General features: G+C 61.7%; 1 protein-coding gene across 1 annotated transcript in view; it reads left to right on the top strand.

Moving 5' to 3' along the window:
* Positions 1-15,373, top strand: part of SEMA6B (semaphorin 6B) — a 33,573-nt gene extending 18,200 nt beyond the window's left edge. The window contains exons 6-15 of the mRNA XM_026655069.1: positions 155-274; positions 592-680; positions 1,945-2,162; positions 5,091-5,222; positions 5,985-6,134; positions 8,754-8,948; positions 10,711-10,851; positions 12,364-12,441; positions 13,752-13,810; positions 14,291-15,373. Of these exons, the coding sequence (XP_026510854.1) occupies positions 155-274; positions 592-680; positions 1,945-2,162; positions 5,091-5,222; positions 5,985-6,134; positions 8,754-8,948; positions 10,711-10,851; positions 12,364-12,441; positions 13,752-13,810; positions 14,291-15,300 (2,192 nt within the window). The 3' untranslated portion in view covers positions 15,301-15,373. The remainder of the gene's footprint in view (positions 1-154; positions 275-591; positions 681-1,944; positions 2,163-5,090; positions 5,223-5,984; positions 6,135-8,753; positions 8,949-10,710; positions 10,852-12,363; positions 12,442-13,751; positions 13,811-14,290) is intronic.
* Positions 15,374-19,346: the final 3,973 nt, after the last annotated feature.

The raw sequence follows: 19,346 nt of genomic DNA on the forward strand, positions 1-19,346 counted from the left end.
TCTCCCCATACATATCCCAGTATCTATCTATCTATCTATCTATCTATTCCCATACACACCCCTCTATCTATCTATCTATCTCCATACACACCCCAATATCTATCTATCACCCCAATATCTATCGATCTATTTATTTCCGCTCTCTCCTTGGCAGGCGGGATGCTGTTCACGGCCACGGTGACAGATTTCCTGGCAATCGACACGGTGATCTACCGGAGCCTGGGGGACAGCCCGACTCTGCGCACCGTCAAGCATGACTCCAAGTGGTTCAAAGGTGGTTTCCCGTCCCTGCAGAGGCCCAGAGGCCATTCCCAGTGGGGTGGGGGAGGGGGAGACCGTTCTTTCCTGGGGACCAAGCTGGATCTGATGTGGGGGCTGAGTTACCGGCTGCCTTAGAAAGTTGCTCATCTTGGAGGCTCCCGTGGCAGCTCCCCCTACGCCGCTCCTGGGCCGCTCACGCCAGGCCCTGTCTCAGGGCGAGGGTGCCCCGCAGGGAACACGCCCTGCTGGCTCTCATCGGGTTCCCCCCAACCCCCTCCCCGCTTCCTGTGGCTAGGCCCTGATCCCTTGCGTTTGCCCTTCTCCCGCCAGAGCCCTACTTTGTCCACGCTGTGGAGTGGAAGAGCCACGTCTATTTCTTCTTCCGGGAGATCGCCATGGAGTTTAACTACCTGGAGAAGGTGAGGCGCCTTCCCGGGCTGCGTGGCCCAGACGCAGCCAGCGCTCTCCAGGGGCAGGGCCGCCCAGCCGGCTTCTGCTCTGCTCCTTCACTTCCCTGGGGGAAGCCTTGGGGACAGGCTGGGGTGGAGAATGGCGATCACAGGCCTCGGGGAGCACATGGACGACCGATGGCTCTGTGGGCAGTGGATGCTTCTGACCAGTGTATATGAATTTACAGGGCAAAGTACTGGGAGAATTGCCTTAGTTTCAAAGCAGCACACGGAGGCAGCAGCTGGGCTCAGGGTCCTATTGTGCAAGGTGCTGCACAGACACAGGAGGAGACAGTCCCTGCCCCAGCTGAGATCAGGGCCCCGCGGTGCAAGGCGCTGCACAGACACACACGAGACAATCCCTGTCCCAAAGCACATACTGTGTAAGCAGGCGAGCCAGACAAAGGCAGGGGAAGGAGAGGCACAGAAAGGGGAAGTGACTTGCCTACGGTCACCCAGCTGGTCAGTGGCGCAGCAGGGAATAGATCCCAAGTCTCCTAAATCCCAGTCCCGTGCCCTGCTCCACCCTGCTGTCTCTCCAACGGGCCCCAGCGCATGTCTGCAGAGGCAGGTTCTGGTCAGATGTGGAGGACAGGCTGCAGCCTGGGAGGGTGGGGCGTTCGCCCTGGGGCTGTTCCAGACAGGTGGGGGGGGTTCTGTAGCAAAGTAGAGCCAGGCAGGGAATGTCCAGGGCGCCCTCGGGGAGTGAGGCTGCCGGGTGGCGGGGGAGACCTGCCAAGGGCCCTGATCTCCAGTGGGTCTGTTGGAGCTGGAGTCAGGGGGGCTGTGGACCCCGAGCCACGAGCGAAAGGGCGCTGGCACCATTCTGGCTTCCCGTTTGCAGGCCAGACTGGAGGGGCAGCTCCCCCCGTGTGCCCACAGCTCTGCAGATCCTGGGTGCTGGCATCCATGCGCCACCAGAGAAGAGAAACTGCCGTCCCCGTGCCAGGCCTTAAAGACTGGCCTGGGACCTGGGGATGGGTTGGACAGAAGATCCACCCACAGGAGCATTTTCAGGCCAGGCTGTGACAGGGGGGCGCACAGAGACCGCTGCATGGGTGTTAGCCACGCTCCGCCCCCGCAAAGCTCAATCCCTCCCTTCCCCCCTCCATGATCCTGGGCCACTGGCTAGCCGGGGGGTGAGCGGCAGAGCCGCTCCGGTGTGGGCAGGCGGGGCTGGGAGGGTGGCGGTGGTGGGTGCCTCCTCCCCATGACGCCCCCGTCCCGGCTACAGGTAGTGGTGGCCCGGGTGGCCCGGGTGTGTAAGAACGACCAGGGCGGCTCGCAGCGCGTGCTGGAGAAGCAGTGGACGTCCTTCCTCAAGGCCCGGCTCAACTGCTCCGTGCCGGGGGACTCACACTTCTACTTCAACGTCATCCAGTCGGTGACGGACATCCTGTACCTGGACGGGCGGCCCGTGGTGCTGGCGGTCTTCTCCACGCCCTCCAACAGGTTGGTCCTCCTCAGCCACGGGGAAGGGAGGGGCCCTGGGCACCGTGTCCAGCTGGGGGGCTCTCCCCGTTGCTCATTTCGCCCCCAGCTGACGTCAGCGCCGCCTTCCCAAAGGAGCAGGCGTCTGCCCCGGCCAGCTTGGGGACCCGATCCTGCAGTCTGCCCGGGCAAAGCTCCCACAGGCTAGCGGAGCTCAGCGCTGGGCCTGTGGCTGTCACGGGACGTCTGCAGAGAACCCCGACGTCCTGACCCAGTCGGGTGCGGATCAGTCCGTCCTCCCTTCTGGATTTCCACTCGCAGTCTCTGCACGTGCACAGCGTGCACACCCTCGCACGTGTACTTGTGCACACCCTCGCATGTGCACAACGTGCACACCCTCGCACATGTACTTGTGCACACACCCTGCACGAGCCCTGAGGGCCAGATCCAAGGCCGTTGACGTCAGTGGGAGTCTTTGCATTCGTTCCATTCGGCTTGGGATCAGGTCTGCAACAAACACCACACCCCCCCACCGCACCCCCGCAGCAGATTTTCCATGCAGCCTCGCTGAGAGGCCGCTGCGCCTCAGGGAAAACGCCTGCACACCCGGCTTCGGGCCCGATCCAGAGCTCAAAGACTCCCGTTGCCTGGCACTGGCACTGTATCAGGCCCATCGTGAGCTGCTCCTGGCACTAGCCCAGGCAGGCTTGGGCTCAGACTGTCCCTCCCATCCACCAGCCGTGCAATGGGCTTCGGGTGATTTAGGGGGTCACCGTGCATATTTCACACCAGGCCGGGTGGGAGGTTGAAGCTCCTCTCAGGTCCGATCTTGTGCCCGTGAGTTCCTGACCCAGTTCAAAACTTTCCAAAGTGCCGGGGGGGTGCTCGACTCCTGGCTCTGTCCCAGGCCCCGCCCCCATTCCACCCCTTCCCCCAAGGCCCCGTCCTGCCTCTTCCTGCCCCCACTCCACCCCGACCTCGCCTCTTCCCGTCCAATTCCACCCTCTGCCCCCAGTGCACTGCATCCTCGCTCCTTCCCCCCAGAGCCTCCTGCGCGCCGTGAAACAGCTGATTGCGGAGGGAGAGGGAGGCGTTGATCGGCAGGGCCCGCCGGCTGGCAGGAGGCACGGGGGGGGGGGGGGGGGGGAGGTGGGGGGGGGCCGCCGGGGGGGGGGGGGGCGCGGGGGGGGGGGCGGGGGGAAGCTGATGGGGAGCTGCCGGTGGGTGCTCCAGCCCCGGAGCACCCACAGAGTCGGCGCCTATGGCTACCACCTCTGGATAGAAATCCTATCCGCTCCCTAGCCCAGCCCACTGGGATCCTCCTGCCACGCGGCACCATGGGAACCCACGGAGACGTCAGTTTCACCCACAGGGGATAAATTCCATGGCTGGGATTATATGCAAACCCACAGGGGCGGCAGGGAGAAAAATCCAGACGTGCCCCCCCCGTTCTCCGGGGAGGCCAGGGCATCTCCCGTCACAGGCCCGGGAACAGCCCTGATGGCTGCGGGCGATTGGTATGCGCTGCCCGTTGAGTCCAGGGCCAGGGGGCGAGGGCTGATTGTGCAGTGGGGGGTCCCAGCTCTGCAGGTCTGGCGGTAGCTTTGGTAACAAATCTGCCATGGCGAGAGCCGCCCAGGGTGGGCAGTGGGCAGAGAATGGGTTTTTCTCTGCCTTTTGGCTGCTCTGAAGGCTTCCCGCCCCTGCTCCTGCTGTCTGAGCCACGCAGTCCAGCCATCCCACACCCCCCCACCTGCCCCCGAGCCTTGGCAGTAGCCACCAAGAGGTGCAGGCAGCTCGGCCCCCTCCAGGATTTGGGCACCTCTGGTTTGTCCCTTTCACTCGCTGCTCATCACACCTGCCCTCCCGGGGCGGTGACGTCACTGCAGGGCTGTATCACCGCAGCCACGTCTGCCTGGGAAAGCAGCCGCATACACGCAGCCCCCGCCTGTCAGAGCCCTGTTAGCACCCTGAGCCGTGCCGGCTGCAGAGACCTCCCCAGCTCCTGCCGCCACATTGATGTAGGTGCCAGCCATGGACGGGGACAGGCCAGGGGTCCCCCGAGGGGTGAGGATGCTGCTCTGTGGGACTGGGAGCTAAGTAGCTGTGCAGAGAACCCGGCCCAGGCTCCAGACTGGATCCCAGACAGAACCCGGCCCAGGCTCCAGACTGGATCCCAGACAGAACCCAGCCCAGACTGGATCCCAGACAGGACCTGGCCCAGGCTCCAGACTGGATCCCAGACAGAACCCGGCCCAGGCTCCAGACTGGATCCCAGACAGAACCTGGCCCAGACTGGATCCCAGACAGAACCCGGCCCAGGCTCCAGACTGGATCCCAGACAGGACCCGGCCCAGGCTCCAGACTGGATCCCAGACAGAACCCAGCCCAGACTGGATCCCAGACAGGACCCGGCCCAGGCTCCAGACTGGATCCCAGACAAAACCCAGCCCAGTTTCCAAACAGGATTCCAAACAAATCTACATCAAGACAAATCCCAACCAGAGCTCAACCTAAACTGGCTCCCAAACAGAACCTGGCTCATATCCCTAAGCAGATCTCAGGCAAAACCAGACTCAGAAACCAAACCAAATCTGAACGGAATCAAGCCCAAACACCAAACTAGATCCCAAACAGAATCCCACCCCAAATGGATCCCAAACAGAGCCGGGCCTAGACACCAAACCAGATCCCATGCGGTACTAGATCCCAAACAGAACCCACCAAAGGATCAGCGCAGAGTCAAAGCAGAATTCAGCCCCGACCCCAGACAAGAACCAACGGGACACCAAAGAAAATTCACCCAAATCCTTAGTGAGCTGCTCAGCCCAGGCCCATAACTTCCTCTGTGACCTTCGCGGGGGTCCCGGCCGGGCGGGAGGAGGGTGGAAGTGGGTGCTGGGAGGCTGGGCCAGCGACAAGGTTCTCATGGCCCCCGTGTCTCTGCAGCATCCCCGGCTCAGCGGTCTGCGCCTTCGACATGGCACAGGTGGCGTCTGTCTTTGAGGGGCGCTTCCGGGAGCAGAAATCCCCCGAGTCCATCTGGACTCCCGTGCCGGAGGAGCTGGTGCCGAAGCCGCGGTGAGTGGACGGCCCGTGCCCTGGGCAACGGCCCATGTGTATCGCCAGGACCCCGCAGCGGCGCGCCCCACGCAGAGAGCATGGCCAGTTATCAACCCTCCCCCACCCTGGGCCCTGTGTCCTGGGGGGTCCCTCCCCTGTCCTGGGGGTCCTTCCACTCCCCCAGCCTGGGCGCTGTGTCCTGGGGGGTCCCTCCCCTGTCCTGGGGGTCCTTCCACTTCCCCACCCTGGGCCCTGTGTCCTGGGGGGTCCCTCCCCTTCCCCATCCTCTGTCCTGGAGTGTCCTTCCCCCACCCTAGTCCCCATGTCCTGGGGTGTCCATCCTGGGTCCTGAGATGTCACCCCTCCCCACCCAAGTCCTGGGTTGCCACCCCATCCCCCACCGGAGGCCCTGTGTCTTAGAGTATCACCCCCTCCCCCATGGCCCTGAGTCTTAGAGTGTCCCCCTCACCGCCCCCACCTCCAGCTCTGACTACACAAGAGTCACATGTGGCCCATGCAGTCAGACCGAGGGTTCGGGACCTGCCCCTGCACAGGGGTTAGGGGGGCGACAGCGGGAACGATCCGTTCGTGATCCGTTGGTCACGCCCCTGCTCAGGTAGGCGGGGTCGCCCCCCCCGCCCCGGCTTCCTGCTCCCCCGGGGCACTGCTGGCAGCTGCACCCTCCGGGAGGGACCCACAGGGGTGGGAGGGGCCGAGGTTGGCGGGCGGGAGGTGGGGAGACACGTGCCGCTCAGCCCTTGCCTCCCCCTCTGCCCCCAGGCCCGGGTGCTGCGCAGCCCCCGGCATGCGCTATAACTCCTCCAACTCCTTCCCGGACGAGATCCTCAACTTCGTGAAGACGCATCCCCTGATGGACGAGTCGGTACCGTCCCTGGGCCACGCTCCGTGGATCGTCCGCAGCATGACTCGGTGAGAGACCCGCCCGCTCAGCCAGGAGCAGGAAGCCAACAGGCGTGGCTGGGCTGGTGTTTAGGGTGCTCGGATTGAGTGTTAGGCAGGACTGGATTCCCCCTTCGTTCCCCTGTCTCAGCTGCCTGGAGCCGACTGGGTCGGTCCTGGGGCCGGTTGTGTTCAATATCTTCATTAATGATCTGGAGGATGGGATGGATTGTACCCTCAGCAAGTTCGCGGATGACACTTTAGGAGGTTTAGGTTGGATATTAGGAAAAACTATTTCACTAGGAGGGTGGTGAAGCACTGGAATGGGTTACCTAGGGAGGTGGTGGAATCTCCTTCCTTAGAGGTTTTTAAGGCCTGGCTTGACAAAGCCCTGGCTGGGATGATTTAGTTGGGATTGGTCCTGCTTTGAGCAGGGGATTGGACTAGATGACCTCCTGAGATCCTACGATTCTCGCTAGAGGGAGATAAATTATATGAAGGGTGTGTGTAAACATGTGCACTTGTGAGTGTGTAAGTGTGTGAATGCATACAATTGAGTGTGTATGTGCACATAGAATATCAGGGTTGGAAGGAACCTCAGGAGGTCATCTAGTCCAACCCTCTGCTCAAAACAGGACCAATCCCCAGACAGATTTTTGCCCCTAAATAGCCCCCTCAAGGATTGAACTCACAACCCTGGGTTTAGCAGGCCAATGCTGAAACCACTGAGCTATCCCTCCCCCCCCTTCTGTATGTACACATGTGCCCTTGTGAGTGGGTGTATGCATGTGTATGTGTGCACTTGTGAGTGTGGACGTGTGTGCGTACATGTGCACTTGCGAGTGTATGTCTACAGTTGTGCGTGTACATGTGCACTTGAGTGTGTGTACACATATACATATATATTTGTGTGTGTACATGCACACTTTGTGTGTGTGTATGTGTGTACGTGTCCACTTGTGTGCAGTCGTGAGTGTGTGGCCACGTGGACATGTATACTTGTATGCACATGGGTGTACACATGCACTTGTGGGTGTATGCATGCTCTTGCAAATATGTGTACCGGTGTGTAAATGTGCATTTGTGAGTGGGTGGGTGTTACATGTGCACTTGTGTGTGTGTGTGCACGCGCATGTGCCTGTGCGAGGATTGAGTGCACCAAGAGGGTTGATAAATCTTCTAAACTTTGCTGCCGAGATTGCCTCATTCTAATTAAATCTGCCTTAATTGCTGTTTTATGTGGAATTAATCAAGCATCACTCCCTGGCTCTCAAGCCAGAAGCTCCCAACCAGAGGCTCTGGGGGCTCGTGTTGATGGGCAGATGCATCACTCGCTGGGATTCGAGGTGTTGAAAGGGGAAGTGTGGTGGGGAGCTTGCACCGCACGTCTGGGGGTGCATATGCAGGCGGCAGGGGGGACGGGGACAAGTGCACGTGCCAGGGGGTATGCGGTCGCCAGCCGGGCCCCGATGGCGCGCCGGCGGGAGGGAGCAGGAAGGGGTGGGGAGTGGAGTGCTTCCCAATCCTCACCCCATGGTACCAGTGCTGTGAAAATGCAAAACAGCCGGAGCTCATTGGTGCTGATAATTACAGCTGTAATGAGACAACAGAAAACTTATTCTAATTGACCCTTTTGAGAGGGGTGGGGGAAGGGACAAGGAGCCTCTTGTTTTAGCTGCAGCTTTCTGCAGAGGTTGTGATACCCACCGAAATCTCTTCCTCTCCTCTGCCTGGCCTTAGCTCGGCCTCCGGGGGCCTTTCTTGGGGGTCTGTTTGTCTGGGCCTGGAGATGTGTGGATGTATGTCCCATAGCAAGGAAGCCATTGGAGTGGTGCAGGGGTGTCTGTGCCTACACGTGATCTGCAAGTGTGTAAATGTGTGGAAGCAGGGATGTCCCTGTGCGTGGAGAGGGATTGTGTCCGGAATGCATGTAGGATTGGTGCATTTCTGCTCTGGGTGTATGGTGCACGGGCTTCTGGCGTGTGTATGGATCCCTGGGGTGTGCGTGTGTGTAGGTGTGGGTGGGTGTGTAGATGTGTGTACGCCTTCTTGGACTGTCGTTTCTTCAGGTTCCATTTGGGATCTGGGTTGGGTTCTGATGGGGATCTGGATTGTGTTCTCATGGGGATCTGGGTGGGTTCTGGTTGGGTTCTGGTTAGGATCTGGATCAAGTTCAGTTTGGGATCTGGGTTGGGTTCTCATGAGGATCTGGGTGGATTCTGGTTGCGATGTGGGTTGGGTTCTGATGGGGATCTGGATTGTGTTCTCATGGGGATCTAGGTGGGTTCTGGTTGAGGATCTGTGTTGGGTTCTGGTTAGGATCTGGATCAAGTTCAGTTTGAGATCTGGGTTGGGTTCTCATGAGGATCTGGGTGGATTCTGGTTGCGATGTGGGTTGGGTTTGGGTGGGGACGTAGATTTCCCATACACACTAGCAGGAGGGCAGTAAGTGGTAACTCAGCAGGTCTTTTCTAGCTACAGAGTCTGATCCACGCTAGGTGTGTTAACCCCGGGACACTACCGCATCTCCCCTTCCTCCTGCCCTGCTCCCCCACACCTGATGGCATCACCTCTTCTCTGGGGCTTCTCCTGAACTTCAGCCGTCATGAACAATAACGAGCGACCCCACTTCCATCCCCTGCTCTGCAGGTATCAGCTCCGTAAAATTGTGGTGGACAGTGCGGCGGGGCCTTGGGGCAATTGCACCGTGGTCTTCCTGGGCTCCAACACCGGCACCGTCCTCAAGTTCCTGATCAAGCCCAACATCAGTGCCAGCCCCTCAGCCGTCAGCGCCGGGAGCCAGAGCCTGCTCCTGGAGGAGTTCGAGACCTACCACCCCGGCAGGTAGGCGCGGACACGGCCTGGGCGCGGCTAGCGCTCTCGGAACAATGGCGCCCAGGGGCTGGGAATGAAGTTAAACAGGATGGAGGGGTTTGGGCTTTGGGGACCCAGAGGTGCCAGTCAGAGAACGGGAAATCCCACGGGGATGGGCATGGGGTAAGCACCTGGACAGATGGATCCGAGTCCCTGGGATACTCAGGTGAGTCACAACGGCTTTCTCACAGCAGCCTTGTCTGTGCCCACCCGGGGAAACGCTCCCCAACTATCCGGTGTTACACTCCCCAGCTCCCACCCGTGTGCACTGGAGTGCCCACGCCCTTGCGTCTGGGCACCCCAGGGTACTGGTTTCATCTTGGTTCTGCCCTCTCCTCAGCGCAAGGCGTGTAGACGTGTCTGTAGCAAACCCAAAGTGAAGTGTATTGCACAGAGCTTGAGACAGAGACTCAAATAGCAGCAAGTACAAGGATTTGGAAACGTAAGAAAAACCTAAAACCCAGTCTACAGGCTATACTTATTAACACGCTGCTTTCCTGTCTAACAAGGTACACCTCTACCTCAATATAACGCTGTCCTCGGGAGCCAAAGAATCTTACCGCGTTATAGGTGAAACCGCGTTATATCGAACTTGCTTTGAGCCGCCGGAGTGCGCAGCCCTGGCCCCCCAGAGCACTGCTTTACCGCGTTGTATCTGAATTCATGGTATATCGGGTCGTGTTATATCGGGGTAGAGGTGTATTTCTCACCCAAACAGTCAGTCTGTGCAGCACTTGTCCAGCCCAGAAACCTGGGAGCTAGCGTAATGCCTCCGCAAAGGATAAAATCTTGAGCCCTCTCTTCTCCTGCAGTTACAGACTCTTGTCTCTTGCCCCGGGGGGTCCCCTAGTCCGAGACTTTTCTTGGGGTACTTGAGTCTTTGTAAATCCTCAGGCCTGAGACAGTAAACTCAGGGCGGCTGATTCAGTCAGACAAGCTTCACTTCAAAGCTAAATCTCCTCCACGTTACATCTCTCTCCCACGGCTTCCTCTCCAAACATCTCGCCCTGACCATGACGATCGGCGAGTTTTTAGCTTTCGGCAGAGCCCCCCCCCGTGCCCCCCCCCCCCCCCGTGGTGAACGAGTGAGCCGATGGTGCGACACGGGTACTAGACCTGCCCGGGCAGGTCTCTGTCATGGTCTCCCACGTAATTCTCAGGCCCTGGTGCAGAAGTTGGGTTCCGAGGGGGTCCGATTCCCACACGCACTCTGAGTTCACGTAGGGTGACCAGACAGCAAGTGTGAAAAATCGGGATGGGGGTGGGGGGTAATAGGAGCCTATATAAGACAAAGCCCCAAATATCGGGACTGTCCCTATAAAATCGGGACCTCGGGTCACCCTAAGTTCACGTTTCGTGCCCCTTCCCCTCCATGTCCACCCAACGCAGGGCGCAATCAGTCGCCGGGTCTCAGGCCTCCCTGACAGCGATGCAGAGTGAATCCCTCCCCACAGTCCATCGAGGGACACCCCCAACTCCTGCAGCACAAAAGGACCTCGGTTTCCTTGCCTGACTTGGCACTTTCTCAGAGGTGGGGGGAGGAGCGTGGGGCTTTGGTGCTGTTCTCTGTCCGTTAGGAAGGATGCAAAAGGTCCCTCCGCCCCGTGCCCTCCTGGGGACCAGTCCCAGTCGCACGCTGGCCACTCCACACAGTGGCAGCCCAGGGTCAGGGCGGGCGGGCTCTCCTCTGGGACGTGGGGCGGACTGAGATTTCCCCCGGGTCTGCCTGCAGGTGCGGCCGAGACAACGAGGACGAAAGGAAGCTTTTGGGCATGGAGCTGGACAAAGCCACGGGGTCCTTGCTGCTGGCCTTCCCCCCGTGCGTGGTGAGGGTGCCCACTGCCCGATGCCAGCAGCACTCGGGCTGCATGAAGTGAGTTTCTCGTTCTCAGCTCTTGCCACCACGGCTCAGTGGCATGGGGTTGTGAATGGGCGGGGTTTGGGGTTGTGAATGGGCGGGGTTTGGGGTTGTGGGCGGGGTTTCCGTCTAGTACGCCTCCCCCGCAACACACAAACTTCTCCCTGGTTTTGCATTGAAACCCCTGAGAAGATGGCGACAGCACTTGTTTGGGGGTTCAGTCTGGCTATACCTTTCTCTTTGGGGTGGGGGCATGAACATAACGTCGGGGGCAGGAGGGGTTCAAACCCACCCTCCCGCAACGTGGGATCACCCTGGCTCTGCCCCAGAGCCTTTTCCCCATCTCTGGTCCCCGCTGTCCCAGGACTGTGGTTTGTGGGGGGGGAGGGCAAGTTCCCCTTGTAGGAGCCAAGCTGCCCCGCAAGTAATGCCATCCGTCACACGTGGTGGGGCCCGAGGGCTGGTGCCCGCGTCCTTGCCCACCACATTCTCCTGCCTCATTATCAGAGCCCGAGACGCAGTTATTCAGAACGTCTCGGCTTAATACCTGACCCCTGGCAAATTAAAGCTCTGGCTGCTGGGAATGGACTGAGCCCAGGGCAGCGCGGGATTTTTCCAGGACAACCACCACTGAAGGATCAACCAGATGTGTGTGGGGGGGGGATTTCTCCCAACCTCCAGCTGCAGCCTTTGTCCATCAGCTCCCGGGCTCTGCTGCATAGGGTGGGCAAGAGGGGGCCTCCAGGGGTATTCTGGGCCCCTTCCCTGCCATCAACTCCAGCTCGGTCGATGGCCAGCTGCCCACCTGAGCAGACGTGCCCTCCGTCCCCTGGAGCTGCGAGCTGACCGGGAGCTGAATGAAGCAGGGGACCCTGTGTTAAAAATAGCGTGTGATCCTTAAAGACGGGCCCATAACGCAGACGCACTAGGGCGCTGGATTGAGGTAACACAGGCATTAATGCGGCCGCCTCCTATCTTGGGAGTGCTGGGCTGTGTAATGGAGCTTTTTGGAGGTTATTCTTTGTATGCGGCTGCATCTGGACCCCTCACCAGAGATCTGGGCCCCATTGTGCCAGGTGCTGTGCGTAGAGCGAGAGACAGTCCCTGCTCGTACGGGCTCACAGACAACACAAAAAATGGGAAGGGAAACAGAGGAAGTGGCTTGCCCCAGGTCCCCCAGGAGCAGAGCTGGGACGAGAACCCAGGCGTCCTGAGATCCTGGCCGGCCCATACTGCCTGTATACATGCCAGCCCGTATTCCTTCATTATTAATAGTCAGCATGGCTTCTTTGCTGCCCCAGATGCAGCCTTCTCACGAGTCACATCCAGGTTTACATAGAGCCCATGAGCCAATAATATCTTTGCCATGTGACCTCGCTGGCTCCAAGGGGCCTACATCAGGGATAGATTTGGCACAGTAGGTGTGAAATCCCCCACCAGTGAACTGTCCCACCCTGACTGCGGACCAGGCGCCCGCGATCCACCATGGACTTCTCTAACCAGCCCCCCTTTCCTGCCGGGTTTCAGGAACTGCCTCGGGAGCCGGGACCCCTACTGCGGCTGGACCCCCGAGGGCTCCTGCATCTTCCTGGAAACGAGCACCAGGTAACGCTGGCCAGCGAGGACCCCTCCAGGGCTGGGGATGGGGAGCCACCTTGATGGGAGTTGGCTGCTGCAGGTGGTGCTGGGTTAACAGCCCTAGAGACCGGGGACCTGTGCAGAGCTGGGGCAGCCCAGGCTGTGGGATGAGCCTCCACTCCGATCTGGAGGGGCCAGCTCCCTGTGTCTTTGGCGTCTCTGCTGAGCCAGCCAGCCTGGGGCACCACTGATTGCACAGGTGGGGTTTACGCTGAGACCCTACTAACAGCTCGGCTGAGAACCAGCAAACTCATCTCACACCCAAGCCCCGTGATCTCCACCAGGTGGGGCAGGAATTCGGTGCCCAGGTGAGAGGTTTTGCCCGGAGTTCTGCTGCCAAAAGGATCCTGGGATCTTCTTCCTCATGCAGCATCTCAGCCCTCTCCCTTCCGGAGACCCCGTGTCCCTGCCCCTTGCTAGGCGTCCGGGGATAAAGGAGAGATGCTCAGAGGCCAGCAGCCCCTCGGGGTGTACTGGGGTGTAGCTCCCTCCCGGGGTGCTCCACGGCCCAAGCCCCAGATTTCAGAGGGGGGAGGGATTTGCCAGTGGGGCCTATTGAGACCCGGAGCACTGATGGGGGACCATCCACCGAGCATCTCCCATCCCCTGGGAGCACTGAGCCCTTTGTTCCCATCCAACCTTCTGCTGCTGCGTTCCCCGGCCCAGACCGTGCTGAGCCCCCCGACCCTCCCCCCAGGGGCGTGTCATTTCCATTGGGCATCACTGGGGCAGGGGAGGGGGGTGGAGGACGGAATTCCCTCCTCCTCAGGAATCGGGCCAGGGCACTGGGGCTGGCTCCTGGCCTTGGCGCAGAAATGTCCCGGGATCCGTAATGACCAGACTCGGTTCCACGTGTCAGCTGCCACGGGGCCTCCCAGCAGCCCAGCCCAGGGCCCCTAGCACCACCGACTGCAGGGGCCCCCGTGGCACAGCGCCCCCTAGCACTACACTGGGGTCTGCATTGCCTGCAGGGGTGTAGTCAGCCCCCCTCCTATTCCCAACCCCCCCCCCAACACTGTGCCCTGCATTGGCTCAAATGGGAGAGTGCCCTCCTCTTCGGGCTCTGGGTTTGCTGTCTCCAACCCGATTGCTGACCCAGCCGGACCCTGTTTGGTTCCCGGAGCAGGAAGCACACAGCCAGCAATGAACTGGCCTCTCTCAGCATGGCATCCCCACCCCCCCGGGCAGCAGCCATGCTCAAATCCCAGGTAGCACCGCAGCCTTGACCCGTTTCCTCCCTCTGACTGATCCCTTCCTTCCTTGTGGCCGTCCCGCAGGGCTGTGTTCGAACAGGACATCGCCGGAGGCAGCACCTCGCACCTCGGGGAGTGTGAGGGTAAGCGCTTCCGGGCTCGCTGGTGGGGGGCGGGGGGAGGAGGGAGCTGCCATGGGGAACTCACGGGGTAGGACAAGCAGCTGGCCTGGGCAGGGCACTGCTGTGGGCAGGGCCGGCTCCAGGCACCAGCCGACCAAACACGTGCTTGGGGCGGCACCTTGTAAGGGGCGGCCAATTTTGGGGGGGGCGGGGCGGCGCTCGGGGGGGGGGGGGGGGGGGGGGGGTGTTTCGGCGGGGCGGTGCTGCTTTTTTTTTTATTTTGCTTGGGGCGGCAAAAAAGTTAGAGCCAGCCCTGGCTGTGGGGAAGCTCACGCTGCCAGATCCCAGCTGGCACTGTGATCCTGGTGTGAGCCGTGCTCCGCCCTTTGACCTCTCTGATTGCTGGACGCACAGGGCGGACGCACGGTGCCAACATGCCAGGCAGCCTGGCTCTGGCTGTGCCCGCTCCCCGCGCGCTCACCCGCTCCTCCTTCCCCCTAGGACTGGTGACCGAGAGCTTCGTGGAGGAGCCAGACGGGCTGGTCTCCGTGAATCTGCTGGTGATCTCCTCCGTGGCTGCCTTCGTCATCGGGGCGGTGATCTCCGGCTTCAGCGTGTGCTGGTTCATCGGGCACCGAGACCGCAAGGAGCTGGCGCGCCGCAAGGACAAAGAGACCATCCTGGCGCACAGCGAGTCGGTGGTGAGCGTCAGCCGGCTGGGCGAGCGCCGCGCCCGCGGGGGCCAGCCCGAGAACCTCCTGGCCCCTCTGATGCAGAACGGCTGGCCCAAGGGGCTCATCAAGGTCAGCCAGCACGACCTGGACGCGGGGGTGCTGCCCACCCCCGAGCAGACCCCCCTGCAGCAGAAGCGCTGCCCCGGCAACCTCAAGAACTGCAGCTGGGAGCAGAGCCACAATCTCATCAACGCCTCCATCCGCGAGCCGCCCTGCGCAGGCTCCTCCGTCATCCTGCTGCACTCCAGCCACGCCCAGGTGCCCCACCACCTCCGGGCCGGGCGCGGCATCCCCATCTGCCACTCCATGCTCATGGACCAAGAGCTGGAGGACGAGGCGAGCGACTCCTCCGTGGACATGCACTACCTGCCGGTGAGCGGGGCGCGGGAGCGGGGCGAGGGGCCGAGGGGCCAGCAGCAGCCGCCCCCTTCCTACCGGCCCGGCTTGGGCAGGAGCTCCTGCGGCGAGTTCCCCGTCACGCCGCACGACAGCCCGGACCGGCGCCGGGTGGTGTCGGCGCCGAGCGGGGAGGCCGGGGACTACGCCGACGGCAGCCACTGGAACCCCGACAAGCTGAATTTCAACAGCAACAACGCGGCCAGCAAGGCGGCCGCCCACCTCAAGAGGAACCACACGTTCAACAGCGCGGAGAACCCGGGGGTGTACAGCCGGCACGCCGGGCCCCCGCGGGCCCCCACGCTGGGCAGCCAGCACACCCTCACGGACCTCAGCCACCTCCTCAAGTACGGCATCGAGCGGACTCCCTCCGTCAAATAGGAGCCGGCCGGGGAGGGGGTGTGGTTTGGTTTTATAGCCTCCTCTTGGGGGCGGAGTTTCAGTGGAGGGGGCGGAGCATAGGGAGCCTCGCTCCCATCCAGGGAGACACGCCCGAGACCCAGGTGTCTCCAGCAAATGACCGTAGGGGGCGCCGGAGAGGAGCCGGTTGTGGGGTCGGGGCGGGGGGGGGTCTCTGCGTTTGCTCTGGCAGCTGGTGCTTCCTCCCTGGACTCTTCTCCCCGAACCTGCCCCACTCGCTCCTTCTTTTCGGTGGGACCTAGGCAGGATTGGGGCCCCTCCACGCAGGATTTCGTCATCACCGTAGAGATAACAAAGCAGCGCAAGGGGGTGGAAGGCAGCTGGCTGGAAAAGGCCCCGGTGAACCTGGGGTGTCCCCAGCCCTGCCCGGCTCGTCACCTCCTCGGTTTTGTACTGTAAATGGTGGGGGTGTCAGGTCTTCTAATGAGTGGGTGACTTGCTCCTTGACACCCCGGGCTCAGAGCGGCCTCCCCGGGATCTCAGAGTTCTCCTCTCTCCTTTGGGGAGGGGGCCAAAGCCAGAGTTCCCCTCTGTTCCCCCCATCTGACACTGCCAGTGCCCGAAGTCCCCCTCTGCCTCTTGCTGGGAGGGCACAGGGCCTGGGTGCCCCCTCTGGCCTCACCTGGCAAGGGCTGGGCCCGTTCCTACACTTGCGGTGAGCAGCGCCCCTTCTGCCCCATGCTGGCAGGGATGGGGCTGGTGCAGCGCCCCTTCTGCCCTGCTCTGTCAGGGGGCAAGACCCCCGCTGTCTATCCCAGGACAGGGCTTCTGTTGCGTGGGCAGGAAGGTCCGCGACCTCCAGTGAATCCGGCGGTTGGCTTCCCCGCCAGCCCAGCTAGCACTGGGATCTGGTGCCAGTGGCCGCTCCACTGGTGGACCAGCAGAGAGAGGGGACCGCAGGGGTCTGCGGGGGGGATGTTCTCTTCCCGCCTGGCTGGGGCCGATCTGTCCCGGCTCCCCGATGGCCCATCCGGCTGCCTCTCTGCAGACAGACCAGCACTTTACCCGTCACCCTGGGAAGCCCTGCCAGGCAGATGCCAGCGGATGGCATTGGGCTGACACTGCAGCGAGGTTACCGCTACGCTCCCCAAAACCGACCATCCTCCTTCCCTACGGCATTTCCTGATACTGCCCCCCCCCAGCCCCTCCGCAGCCCTAACGAAGCCCCTCTGAACTGGCTGGTGAAACGGTTCCCGGCTGCCTCCCACAGCCGCACTGTGCCGCCATCGCCCCCGTGCCTTGACGCAGTCGGTCACATGCCGCCCGATTCCAACAGGAGCCCTTCGCTGTGGTGGAGATGACTGCGTGGGGGGGCAGAGGATTGGCACAAACGTAGCCTTCGGGATTGTGGAGTCCCCCCAGGGAGGACAGGAAGAGGGGGCGTATGTCTCTGGAACAATAGGAAGCACAATCTTTTTGTTGTTGTTTTAAACCCGTTTGGGGGCTGGTTTTCTACCGACCGCGAGGCGGGAAGGGGCCCCAGGTGTGTGGCTTGCTCTGGTTTGGCGCGGATTCCGTGGGGGTTTCCAGGATCGGATCTTGGCCTGTTTGTATTTTTGTTTTATGGGGCGGGGGAGGAGGTGGCCTTTCTTTTTCTTTCCTTTCCTCTGTTACAAATTGCACAATCCCTCCCGCGCGGAGGCGTCTCTCGGGCCAGGGGTCGGGAGCGTCTCCGGCTGTGGCAGGGCAGCGGGCGGGGCGTTGTCAGCAGATCCCCTGCTGTTCCCCTGCCAAGGTCCCCGTCTCCACCCACCCGCGGCCAGGCGGGGAAGGGGCTCTCTGGGAAGTCTGGCTCCTGCCCCCCTCTCTCTAAAGCACAGATTGGAGCCTAGCTGCTGGCACCGATCCCGGAGACGGCGCGGCACTTGCGGGCACAGGGAGCCCGCGATAACGTGGGCATGCATTGGCATGTTTGTGTGCGTGCCTGGCGCTGCCCCCTGCGGGCACCCAGCCAGCCTTTCCGGGCCTCAGCTGCGACTTGCCGGGGTGCCTCCAGCTCTCATCGTTCCCAAGGGAGGCTCAGAGCTGGGGGTTTGGGACCGGCTCTCGTTGCTCCCCGGGCCGTGGGGACCAGTGAAGATTGCGGGGGATGGGGCTGGTTCAGACGCTCGCCCCGATGCTCAGCTGCTTCTCCCAGCTTCGCTGGGGGTGCAAAGTCCACAAGGGGGTGGAGGGGATTCACTTGCTTCCCCAGGTACCCTGCACCCCATCAGACCACAGAGCTGACAGGGCTTGCAGCACCAGGGTCGCGTACACCACGCACGGGCTGCAGCCCCGTGGGCGCCACGTACCCCCTCGCGGGCTGCAGCCCCGTGGGCACCGTGTGTACCACGCACGGGCTACAGCCCCATGGGCGCCGCGTACACCCACACGGGCTGCAGCCCCGTGGGCACCGCGTACACCGCGCACGGGCTGCAGCCCTGCGGGCGCCGCGTACACCCACACGGGCTGCAGCCCCGTGGGCACCACGTACACCCACACGGGCTGCAGCCCCATGGGCACCGTGTGTACCACGCACGGGCTGCAGCCCCATGGGCTCTGCGTGTACCACGCATGGGCTGCCAGCCCAGTTAGCCTGCACCTGGATGGATCCTGCCCACACGCTGCCCAGGCCAGCTTAAAATGGCAGCCGAAGCTCTGGGAAGACGGTGACAGCTCAGCGGGGCTTCTGCCCCGGCCCACTGCGGAGCCTGGGTCCCGCCAGCCAGGCCCCTGCTTTCCCGAGGGAGGCTGGGGGGCCGGATCCCCACCCCGGGGAGTTTGACGAGGGAGCAGAGCCAGGCCTGGGGGAAGAGGGGAGGGGACCGTGGTGACGTGGAGGGGGACAAGACAGCTGTGATGGGCTCCGCGGAAAGGGGCGGGCGTCTCCAGCTGCCCCCAGGGGAAGCCGGCCCCGCTCCCCACCTCTGTAAATAAGGTGTGCGAGGCATGCAGCCCTCAAGGAGACGACCCATTGCCAAACGAGTGGTCCAGTACGATGCAAGTTCTCTTGTGACCTGTGCCCCCCTGTGACCTTTCTCCTTTTAACCTGTGCAGGCCATGCATGCTACAGCAGTAAACTCTTCTCTGTATAACTCTGGAGTTCCCCCTGCCAATAAAGTTCTGTTTACAAGACTGGACCCCCCCCTCCCGCCCCAGCATCGCTGTCTTTTCTCGCATTCGTTTGCCCCGGGGGTTCCCCAAGGGTGGGAGGACAGGAATCCACAAAGAACCAGGCTGTGGCGTATCCAGCTCTGGGACTAATCCAGTGGGAAATGCCCCTGGTACCCAGGGCTGCCACCTGTGCCAGCTTGACTTTGCCATGGCCCGTGGGCTGAGATCTGCTGTGACTTAAAGGAAGTTTGCAGCGGAGTAGCTGAGAGCAGCAATTGAAGCACCAAAGCAGGGCCAGGGGAAGATCCCCTCTGTGGTGCCCCATCCGTATGGAAGATCCCACCCAGAGAGCAAGGGCCAACTTTCCCCTACCACCTTCACTAGGGGGCAGCGTGTCTCCGACCATGCTGGACTCAGGGCAGCTGGCTCGGTCCATGTGAGCCCCAGAGCAGCGTCAGTATTGGATGGTTGGTTGCTCGCAAGCCAGCAACCTGGAGGTGAAGCGCCACACCCAGATAGGTTCACTGGCAAACGGCCCAGTTGCTGCAGGCATGGGAAGGATGTGGAGTTCGGTCCTGCCTCTGCCACATACCAGCTGCGGGTCCTTGGTCAAGTCACTTCTGCCCAGAACTCCAAAGGAAGTTAGGCAGCGAAAGCCCTTTGGGACTCTGGGCCATCCCGGCCCTGAGCCCGTGAAAGAGGGATAGAGACTCTCACAAGGGCTTGGCGATGGCTGGCTGGCAAGTGTCTGGGTCGAGCTGAGTGGTTGGAAGGACCATAATCATCTCCCCTAGGGGCAGGATGGCCTGGATCGCACCAGCTGAGCCGGCTTGAAAACTATGGCCTAGATCCCACAACCCTCGCTCGCTGCAGTGTTCCCAGAGTGCACCGGGGTCTGTGTGTGTCCGCTCACC

Source organism: Terrapene carolina, unplaced genomic scaffold (assembly GCF_002925995.2).
Source record: "Terrapene carolina triunguis isolate 2854851 unplaced genomic scaffold, T_m_triunguis-2.0 Scaffold194, whole genome shotgun sequence".
Lineage (NCBI taxonomy): Eukaryota > Metazoa > Chordata > Testudines > Emydidae > Terrapene > Terrapene triunguis.